This window comes from Lipophrys pholis (genome assembly GCF_963383615.2).
Source record: "Lipophrys pholis genome assembly, chromosome: 15".
Taxonomy (NCBI): Eukaryota; Metazoa; Chordata; class Actinopteri; order Blenniiformes; family Blenniidae; genus Lipophrys; species Lipophrys pholis.
Window position 1 is genome coordinate 14,583,633 of NC_137642.1, and position 11,617 is coordinate 14,595,249.

General features: G+C 40.5%; 1 protein-coding gene across 1 annotated transcript; it reads left to right on the plus strand.

Annotated features, from left to right (window-relative positions):
* The first annotated feature begins 3,717 nt into the window (after positions 1–3,717).
* kcnk1b (potassium channel, subfamily K, member 1b) lies at positions 3,718–11,409 on the plus strand. The gene is made up of 3 exons (XM_080482294.1): positions 3,718–4,264; positions 6,174–6,569; positions 8,819–11,409. The coding sequence occupies exons 1-3, from the start codon at positions 3,910–3,912 to the stop codon at positions 9,073–9,075; spliced, it is 1,008 nt and encodes a 335-aa protein (XP_080338420.1). The 5' UTR covers positions 3,718–3,909; the 3' UTR covers positions 9,076–11,409.
* The last annotated feature ends 208 nt before the right edge of the window (positions 11,410–11,617 follow it).

Here is an 11,617-nt window from a genome sequence, read left to right on the forward strand (position 1 = left end):
GTATTTTTTTCCCCCACCACCATCCAAATCATTAAAACAAAATCATAATATCGTGTAAAACCAAGTGACTTATTTATATGTGTGTCTGTATATGCCCCATAAGCATATACTGCAGCCAGATATCACATACATGACAAACAAGATCAGTAGTAAGGTCACAGATGTTTTTCAGTCCCCACATGAATGAGGGTAAATTCAGGTCAGATGGTAAATGTGGTAACCAATCATATACCTCATTTTCCCCACTATGCTAAAATTTACCTTGCAGACCTATATAAAATATCAGTCACTAATTCCTTTGTGGAAATATGTGGTCATATACCTTGTATTTACTCTGTTTGAATGAATAATTTGGAGTTTCAGAAGCTATTGAAAGCTTCTGTCGAAGAAGACATTTTAGTTTTATTTGTGAAAACTCTGTTTAATGGACAACTAAGTTCCAAGGGATATCCTCAATGCTGTCTGGCTTTCCCATGTTGCCAAGCTTATTTTGAAGTCTGGTGGGTTAAGTATAAAGATTCTGGGTCCATTTTGATGAGTCCTAGTATTATTTAAAAAGTTCTAGTCAAGTACAAAGAATGTGGGTTTGGGGCATTTTGAACAGTTCAATTGTTTCACTGTTTGTCTGGATTCTGACATTTGTTGATAGAATATATGCATATGTTTTGAAGAACCCGGTTCTCATTAAAAAAAGGCAGGAGTTTCATCTGGGCTTTAGTGGGTTAACTTTTCAAAAGAGTGTGAAACTGACTCATGTGCAAACTTAACTTTAGACAATAGGGGGCGGCTCTGACTTCAATCCTAGTGAAAAGACTGAAACACAATTCAGAACAATGTTTAACTTTGTGTCAAGTCTGACTGTGAAAAAATGTTTGTTTCTGATGCCAGATATGTATATTTTATTCATTTTGATACAGGAAATTAAGTTCAGAAAACTTTCCAGCTTAGCCAAGAAAGAAACATGAAAACCAACATACCACCAACATGAGTGTTCAGTGTGTGCACAGAGTCATAATCAAAGTGCACAAAAAAATTCAAAGTGCAAGACCATGCGAGCGCAAGATACCTTATCTGTTCCCTGCACGGATCCAAAGAACAGCAGCCTGAACTAGACATGTTGTCCCAACACCAAAAGATGGAATTGGTGATATATATATTTTTTTTTCTTTTACAATTAATTACTATTAACATGGTACAGTTCATGTTGGGGTTCAAATAGAATTGTATTTAGAGAATCTATCCTTTATATTAATAGCAGATATTCTTGTGACAAAGAATTATGTTTACTGACTATTTGTCCTACAAACAACAAAGAAGAGGGAAACAAATGTCTAGTGTTTTACATTTACCCTGAAATATCAATACACACAACAAACCCACTGACTATTCAGCATGTGCTTTTTACATTATTATAATTTTTTTTAAGTTTAATTACCTCACTGTTAAATTAAGTAAAATCAGAACAATTTACACATGGATGTTTGTGCACTTTCAGCCCAGATTGGATTTTAAGAAAACTTAAACAATGCACAAGCAGCAACCTGATCAAGTCTGGAAAAATAATGTAACTGAATCCAGAAGACTGTGATGTTCAGTTTTAGAATGGACTGCATCTGAGCGTGTGCACAAGCGTGTACGCGAGCAGATCACTATGTGCACCTGGTGCTTGTGCAAAACATAATTTAATGGACGCTCTGGCAACAAGATCATAGCTCTCTCTGCACCTTTCCATCCCTATCATAAACTGACCACTAACTCCCATATTTCATCACATCAAGCAACGAGGAAGACGTTTACATCTGGGCAAAATTAAATAAATTAATAATAGATACTATGAGTTGACCTGCCGGAAGTTACCATCGGGGTTGACATGAACAACAGTTACATTGTGTGATTTAAACATTATCCAACTAAAAAGCCCACAGTCTGCGATAAATATCTCACACCATTCTACTATGGGAACCCCCGATAGACTCTGATGAGCTTTGCATTGTGTGGATAGGGTGATTTTGCATTGTGTGAACCTCAGTAATCAGCAGAAGTCAAAGCTTCTCAGACCATTCGACCTTCCATCTCGCTGTGGTGAGTACATTTGACCTGTAGCCTCAGTTTCTTTTATTCCAGAATGCAGAAGTGGCCCCTTACATGACCATGTACTGGTGAAACCCATCCAATTCAGGGTTTGTTGTATTGTGAGTTTAGAAATAGTGGAAATTAGTTGTTATTTAATTTATTGCTGAGCTGGCCTGTTAATAGACTGATCAATCAGTTGAACCTCACTGTTGACCTGTTGAGAAAAACACAAAAATCAAAGAATTTCCAAAAATGAGGTGCAAAGTAGATTATTTGTAAGGAAATTATTCGAAGATGCCAAGTCTTAAACAAAAGCACTGATTCTGAAATTTTGGGAGGAAAATTATTTTTTTTCTAATCTTTGTACCTAAATCGGGTCCCCTCATAAAACTGTCATAAAAAGGCAATATAAATGTATTGTGTAAGACAAGACTGCACAAAACTCCATAGCAACACTGATTTTATTCATAAAGCAATCCATTTATTTTTTTTCATTGCTGTGAAACTGCTTATAGTTGCTGACTTGGATGATTTGTTAATTTGCTTGTTTCCTTTCCTTTCGCCATTCCAATATTCTCTTTCATTGTTTGTCAGAGCACCTTCATCTCAAGATTACAGGACCCATCTCCCCTTGTCCATACACGGAAACTGACAATGAATCTCAAATTTCTCCCAATGGTTGTCTGAGCGCTTATCATGAACATGCAAACTCTGCGAAGACAATCCTTCAAGACAGGACTTGAACAAGGATTTATAAGAGTGCCAATAGATACACATACATGTTGCATGAGTAGACTCATTTTACTTTGATGATGTTTCAGTATTTTTAGATGAAATATTAGCCAACAAAAGCTCGATGTAGAAATACATGTGTTAATTAAACAATTACAAAGTATATTTCAAGTTAATAGGGAAATAATCAAACAGTGAAGAGAAACATGAGTGACAGCTTTAATTTGGATGACTTTTGGTATCAGTCTGCCCATCTCTGCCCTCTGTCCATCACCACTAAGGAATTGTGTGGATCTGCCCTGATGTGCGCTATGTGCGTTCATTTTAAATTCATTTTGCTGATATTGTCAAATACATGCAGATTCCATAGCCCCCGTGTTGCCAATATTAAGTAGCCCGGAGCTTGACCTCCGATGCATTAAATAGGGCGGTGAAGGTGAGGCTTAAAATAGGCCAGAGTCATTTTCTTAATGAGACACCTGCTTTTTTCCACTCCTGGTGTCTCTGTACTCAGTATCATGATTGGGGTTTTCGGGTCACTTTCACAAGGAAGCGAGTGGTGACTGAGTGCAGCTTTCTGACATTCTTCCATTGTTTTGTATAGAAACAGAAAACAGGCCTGTCTACCTGAGAGGACACAAAAGGGGAAGCTGCTACGTCATGCGGCCTTTTCCCTCGCCACATCATTTGCTGCATTCATTTTTCATGAAGCTCGGAAATAGCAGTACTTTATCTTTTTTGCGGAGCTATTGCAGTAATTTAAAATCAAAAATCACACCTTTTGCTGTTATGGTAGTACATGCATTCTGAGACCGTTCGCATTGAGAACCCTTGCTTCTATTGTGTGGACATACGATTTTTTAGCTAAAGCACAGGTCTTATAATTATGCGAAGGTGGTTAATTTTCCGACTACACGCGAACGCCTCATCTGCGCTGACGGTTTGGCGGATGGGTGCGAGCGCTCTCATTTCATTACAGCTTTGTCTCTAACGGGTCGCCCCTGTCGCTTACATTCCGGTTAAATCACAATAACGATTTTAAGTTATTGCCAGTGATTTAATATTTATGCAAGAGGTGGAATCTTAGGGTCGCACATCTTTAAAATGCTCCAGTCTCTAGCCAGCAATTCCTGCGTGCGTTTGATACAGAGCCACAAATCGACGTGGTACTTCGTGTCTCTGGTGCTGGGGTATCTCCTCTATCTCATCTTCGGGGCTGTCGTCTTCTCCTCGGTCGAGCTGCCCTATGAGGACGCCCTGCGCCAGGACCTGCGGGCCATCAAGAAGCAGTTTCTGCTGGAAAACGAGTGTCTCTCCGAGGAGCGCCTGGAGCGGTTTCTCAAGAAGGCGCTGGAGGCCAGTAACTATGGGGTGTCCATTCTCAACAACGCCTCGGTCAACTGGAACTGGGACTTCACCTCCGCGCTGTTTTTCGCCAGCACGGTGCTGTCCACTACAGGTTAGTACTGTCCACTATGGGTTAGTACTGTCCACTATGGGTTAGTACTGTCCACTACAGGTTAGTACTGTCCACTACAGGTTTTATACTGTTCACTATGGGTTAGTTCTGTCCACTCCAGGTTAGTACTGTACTGTCCAGGTTAGTACTGTCCACTACAGGTTTTATACTGTTCACTATGGGTTAGTTCTGTCCACTCAAGGTTAGTACTGTCCACTACAGGTTAGTATTGTTCACTACAGGTTAGTACTGTACTGTCCACTACAGGTTACTACTGTTCACCACAGATTAGTTCTGTCCACTACAGGTTAGTACTGTTCACCACAGGTTAGTTCTGTCCACTCCAGCTTAAAACTACTGTTCACAGGTTGGTACTGACGTCCACTGTCCACCACAGGTATGTGCAGCACAGTGTGTGATGCCACTCACCATCAGGTGCCTGCAATGTGTCTGACTCACTTCATTCAATCCTTTCAGGAGTTTTGGTATCATTTTAAACCTAGAACCTGACCACATACACCAGAACTCACAAAGAAACCATCACAATTATACATATCGTCACCTGATCATTGATTGCTTGGCATGTAATGAATGATGTCTCTCATGCAGACAATTTGGTATGACTATTCTGATTTTGCACAACAAGGTGTGGACATTGCACAAAAGAGCATGATGTCAGAAGTTTATCTCGGAAGGAATACCTCGAGAGCTCGTCGGACCACATGGCAGCAGTTATCTGTGAGGTTTCGACACACACTCTTACAGGAACGGAACTTTGCAACCCTTTTCCTGGTTTAACTAAAAACAAAACTGATTTCTAAATATGCCTGCTGCACTGACACTGTAATGTAAAAGTACATACTTTTTCAATTTTCGGATCTATACACGGAAAGGCTTGATATTCTTTGTTGTTTTTGTCCATCATGCCTATTAGTTTAAAGAAGTTGCTAAACTCATTCCTGGAGATCCAAACTGCATTACATTTAACTCTAGAGCTTTTAAAGGGAAGGATCCGATTTTAATTCAGAGGTGAACAATGTGCAGTTTAGTTTTTCCTAGTCACATAATGAGGAAGCGCGCCAACATCACTTCCTCGTTTACATGGTTATGTTAAGCGGTTGTGGTATTTTTGAGATGCATGTGAAGTCCACTTCACGGGCACACGCCAGGATTTTACAGCCTTCTTCCCACTGACACAACGTACCTTCAGTAATCATCCTCAACCTGCAACCGCTTTATGAAGCGGAATTTTGTTTAGAGCCTCATAATCCACCTAATGACTATATAATTGACTGTGCTTGTTTTGTGTTTTTTTTTTCCTCTGTGAAACTGTTAACAAGACTCTCCTTGAGCATGTATGGATGAATTGTGGATAATCGAGAAAACGCGCTGACTTCTAAAGCCCAATGGGAGAGATTAATATGGGAATAAGTCAACACGAAGAGCAGTGATAGAATAATAAGTATGGACAAATTATACAATTCGCATTTATCATATAACCTAATTTTATTCACAAAAAGGGCACAGACTTCGTCACAATGTAAAAGACATTTTACAGTTTTATACGGATATATTAGTTCAATCTATATTTGATTGCAGCAGTGTGCGTTAAAAAAAAGTTGAAATAGCAGCCAACTAAAGTGACGAGAAGTAGGTCAAAAGGTCTTCAAAATGTCGACCGTGAAGCCACATTGCAGCCGAGTCCATTCCAAACGCAAGAGCTGAACAAATAAGACATAATGTTGAGCAGGGAGAAGTTCCTTTATTTTGTTTGCAGAGTAATAACGACCCAGCATGTTACCACTAATAAAGTGAAGGTTTATTGCTTTAAGTATATACTGGAGTATTGGACATTTGCAGGTAAATATTGGTTTAAACTCTGTCCTCTGTCCATTTTGTCTTTGTACAGGATACGGCCACACGGCACCACTTTCAGATGGCGGCAAGGCATTCTGCATCGTTTACTCGGTGATCGGCATCCCCTTCACCCTCCTCTTCCTCACCGCCGTGGTGCAAAGGATCATGGTCTTCAGCACGCGGAGGCCGGTCAACTACATCCACACACGCTGGGGCCTGTCCAAGCCGCTGGTGGCCATTGTTCACGCCACTCTGCTGGCTTTGCTGGCTGTCTCCTGCTTCTTCCTCATCCCCGCCGCCATCTTCTCGGCGCTGGAGGACAACTGGAACTTCCTTGAGTCCTTCTACTTCTGCTTCATCTCTCTCAGCACCATCGGCCTGGGAGACTACGTACCAGGAGAAGCTGCCAATCAGAAGTTCCGGGAGCTTTACAAAGTGGGAATCACTGGTGAGTTTGGAGGACTGTACTTGTGAATAGTATCCTCAATCTATGGATGTTGTCATTCATCCAAGTAGGAGGCATCTGGAAGCAAAACTGAGGTTGTGGAACTGTATGAAAAACAAGCTATAAGTACCATCATCCAATTAGAGCAATGCATTAATTCATCGCTCGTATCGTCGTCCCTCATCAGTGCTACTACAATATTAGTGCGTGCACCCTAAACAAACAGATATCACCAGCACTTAATCACTTCACTCACCCAATCACTTCCTTATTTCACCAGTAAATAAGCCAAAAAGCACTTTCAGATTAAAATTGTGTGACACTTTGTTACAGTTACAATGTAATCCCAATGTCACAAACCTGATAGACTTTTAATAATGCACACAAATGATTTTATACACTTTTATTGAACACAAAATGCACAAATCGTTACAGTGTATTTAGTTATTGACTAAAATATCCTTTAGTGGTCCTACCGGGTTCCACTTCACAACTCGAGGTTTCAGTGAAGAAATGCACATCAAAAAGCAGTCATACTTTTAATAGATGTGAGATTAACACTTGGTGGCACTAATTCTCAACCGATGTGCCATAAAAAAAAAAACTGCAAAAGAGGAAGAGCAGTCAAAGTCTGAGAATGAAACTGAGTCAAGTGACATGCAAACGGTCATTGAGATGCTTCTGCTTCTGCTGCTCTCCAATAGCTGATTCTACCCAGATGTATTGGAAACCATTTGTGCAACGCGATTGCATTCAGGAGAATAATCTCAGGATCGACGCTGTAATGATTTACTCAGTGCAGAATATCGGCGGTAGCAGGTTTATGGTGCTGAACTTTGACCCGCCTGGGTGTGATGCTGGACCAGTGTGTGACCCATTTTTCTGAAAACACCATAAATAATGCTTCATGAGATTTAACACGCACATTCATCTCAGCTTTAATAAAGTGTCACCACGTATATGTCATATATATAGATCATCATTGTCAAAGTTAAGTAGATATTTTTACTAAGTGAGCATGACTGAAATAAAAATAAAATTAAGGCGTAATGATGATCAAATAATGATTTGGGGGGGGGGGGGGGGGGGGGGGGGGGGTTACATTACTATTTATTACTGTGGCTCTCAGTTGGAAACAACCTTACTTTCAGGACTTTCTATTTTCTGTACGTCACAGCAAACGTCTCTTGAAACGAATCCAGCGCCGCACCTAATGTGTGAGCTGCTGGGAAAGCATCGTCTTGACATTTCCCTACCTGCCTTTTTGCCAGCATGACAAGCTGAAATAGAACACAGCGAGGCATTTGACTGCCTTTTCTGGAAGATTTCCGCAGCATCCCGTCTGTCAGCGCCACTGTCAGAGATGATAGAGGATAGAAGTAATTCTGAATGGATGGGCAGATTTCTCAAGCCGTGGGCGTGCGCAAATGTCGGAAGCTCCTGCAGCGAACCGTCTCCGGCATGTGTGGTGTGGGTGTGTGGTACGCGAGCAGAGGGACGTCATTCAGTGCGCACAATGTGTCTTTCTGAGTGAGGAGATGAAGACTGTAACAGAACGGGCTTGTTTGCGATGATGATGATGATGATGATGATATTTATGACTTCCTCTGCAAAGAAAATCGGAAGTGGCATCATCACTATCGGCACCAAGATCTGAACCCGCAGTCTGCAACAAATAGTTTGTCCTATTTGCAGTCGCTGCTGTTGTGATTTGCATGCATGTTGTAGTAGTTTCCCTTTGTCCTGCATGCTCGCAGTTTGTTCTGAGTGGATACCAAACAAACGATTCTTAAATTCAATACTAACACAACTAGTTTCCAAAAACACCCGACCATATTTTGCAGTGATGAAGGATTTCCCATAATCCAGCTATTATTGTATTAACTATTATATTCAAAACATGATCTCAATTCTAGATGCATCGTAGGAATGATCACAGTCTGAGGTTTCTTTGTTTCGCTTTGTTGTTGACCAGATTTGGCTCGCCATTGCCCTCTTGTGTCAGTGCACAGAACTACAGCCATAGCAAAATATTGCTTGACAAGATGTATTATCTTTCTTTCTTTTTTCTTACACTCTCATTCTTCTCTGAGAAAAACACATGATGTTTATAGGTATAGAATATGAATATATGAGTAGAAGACATAGTTTCCTGAGTCACAAATATAGAAAATACTTGGAAATGTGAAAATACAAAGGCTTACTACAGATAATTACTAAAGCGTTTAATTCCTTCCTGTTTGTCTTTTTAGTCTACCTGATTTTAGGTCTAATCGTCATGCTGGTGGTGCTGGAAACCTTCTGCGAGCTGCAGCAGCTGAAGCAACTGAGGAAAATGTTTTACCTGAAGAAGGAGAAGCCGCAGGACCGCCTGGCCATCTTGGAACATGATCACCTGTCCTTCACGACGGTGTCCAACAGACCCGTGGTCCACAGTGAGGACAAGACACAGCCGTTTGTCAGCGTCCAAACTCTGGGCTCTCCCAACGATGACCCCCTGATCCAGTAAACAACCGTGTACACACCTAAAACAGAGACGTAGGTAAGACTAGAGGTGGTTAGAAAGTGTAGAACACAAATTCAACAGTAGACATCTTGCAACACAGCAAATCTTAGTTATGAAACTGGCTCAGGCAGGAAACCTTCTTTAACAGAACCACAAAACTGACAGTACAGTGTTATGCAGCAAAGAGGAAATCTATGTACATTTAAAAGGGAATAAATTAATTATTTAAAAGTGGCTATAAATACAACACCATTGATAAAGGAAAAACCTTCTGCTGTATTTATGACTGGGGAGCTAAGCACTTTTAGGAGCTGCATTATTTATTGCATATTTAGGATTATTATAAAGTAATTGATCTCCTAAATTTAGAAAAAAGACAAACGGAGCAGTTCTCTGTTTTGAATCAGCAGGTACATCTGTGTATATTATATAGAGATGCTTGACAGGTGTATGAAATGTACATAATCCAGTAAATGTCTTAAACGTACCGTGGAGTGGCACCTTGACGTAGCATGCCTCTTAAACATGAGCCAAGGTGTATCCAAGCATACAGATATGTACTAACTATAAATGACATGTAATTTATCCTCAAGTCTTTGTTTTTGTGTTTTTGCGGGCTTGTTATGAGTGTGTTGCTGGGGAAGCTCTGCAGCACTTTATTACATTCCTTGCACCTTGCAGCTGAATTGGCTCCTCAGTTGTTGTTGTTGTTTTTTTTAACTGATGTTCGTCATAATAAACTGATAGAGAGAATACAGACTGACGTGAGACTGAGATTCAAAGATAGACTGAAGGTGGCGCTTTCCGGGGTGAAAAGCTAACCGGCCTGTGAGAGCAGGTTTTAGACTCTTTGTGTTTTCTTGCATTTTTTTTGGGATCACCTCACTCCAGGTGTTAAGTGTTCCTGTTTAATCTTCACTCTGTCACGTGTAAAGGGACTTCATTTGTGGAGATTCTCATGTTGCGGTGTCATTTTGAAGTTGTCCCATGTGTGACGCTCTATAAATCATCGATTGGTCAGAGTGGCCTCGTGCGTGTGTGCCGGCCTGTGTGAAAAGGGAAAGTGAGGTTAGCCCAGCTTAGTAGGGAACTGCTCGGGGCGAGCCTGCTGCATTTTACTATCAATAAAGAGAGCTCAGTTTGCACATGCACTGGAGCGGGCAGATGAGAAATGATTTGGCCTTTTTTCCCTCTTTAAAAAAAGGCGTGCGAACGGTGGACGGTTTTTATTGAAGACTTTTGTTAAGGATGACCTGTAAAAGCTTGATTATACCTCTCAGCTGGAAAAGACTTGTAGTTGAACCGAACTATTTTACTGTATTTACACATTTTGAATGTATAAAAATGTATATTTTTGAATATGACCTGGGAACAGTTTACAAAAATTTTGCTAATAGTTCACACAGAATTAACTCTGCACTCGAAACGGTACAGCAGGAAAGCTTGAAGTGACCAGTTCAAGTAGCAGGAGCGCAGCTAAAATACCCCGACTCTTGTTTTCGTATTCAGTTCGATTGTAAACCCACAGAAACACATGAAAACAAAGTCAAAATGGTGGGGCTCACACACACACACACACACACACACACACACACACACACACACACACACACGCTAATTCTAGTATGAATGTGACACCTCTGTGGGAAACAGTGTGTCCACATGTGCCTGAGTACGCCATGATTGCTCGAATAACCTTGACCATGTCGCCCTCCACTGATCTCCTGTCATGGCTTTTATAGATCAATGGCTCTTTCATTTCTTTTCTTTTTTCTTTTTTTTTTTTTTTTTTCTTCTCTTTGTTTTTAAACCAGCCTGGGCCTTTGTGGGAACTGTGAAACGATGATACTGTTAAAACTGTCTGCTGATAAAGGACAAGTGTAATGTCTCTGTCTCACTGTAACATGTTTCACGATTGTAGATACGTTAAGTAGATTGATGTCAAGGCTTTTGTCCTGCAGCGGTACTATTTGTGGCACTAATTGTCAGCACATGGAGCTTTGTCATGAAGGTGAAAGCTGTCAAGTAAAGTTGCTCTAATTTTGTTCAGGGAATAAACATTGTGTGAAGGATTACAAGTGGAAGCACACTGGCATTATTTATTCATGCGAAGAAAACTGACGTTGGTTGGAATATTTGTAGTCGTCGTCTTTTGTACCTCTTCAGTTGTCGTGCTGGATACTGTAGAATGACATGCACAGCTAAGTATTCTGGTGTTACAATACCAATATTGTAATGGTAAATATACTGAGGTTTTACTGTTAAGTCCATTTCAACAAAAGAAGAAATCAATGAGCTGTACAGTATTGATGTGTCCTGAATAAAGTGTTTTATTATTATCTGACTTTCTCTTCATTTGTTTTCTTTCACTTCGACCTCGAACACTTCTCTAGGTTGAAATGTTGTTGACAACAGCTGGTTCCTGGGGAGCTGATGGAAAATGTGCGATCGCAATGTCGGCTTCGCAGCGAAACGTACACTTATACAACATGAAGTATTACCTCAAATGAATAAAAGAAAAGCGGGAAGTTGCAGGCTATTCATG

What these genes read in the sequence shown, in the direction of transcription:
- kcnk1b (XM_080482294.1), top strand. Translation starts at nt 3,910, where the DNA reads ATGCTCCAGTCTCTAGCCAGCAATTCCTGCGTGCGTTTGATACAGAGC. An exon ending in CACGGTGCTGTCCACTACAG is followed by an intron (nt 4,265 to 6,173) that starts GTTAGTACTGTC and finishes GTCTTTGTACAG; the next exon opens with GATACGGCCACACGGCACCA. An exon ending in TTACAAAGTGGGAATCACTG is followed by an intron (nt 6,570 to 8,818) that starts GTGAGTTTGGAG and finishes TTGTCTTTTTAG; the next exon opens with TCTACCTGATTTTAGGTCTA.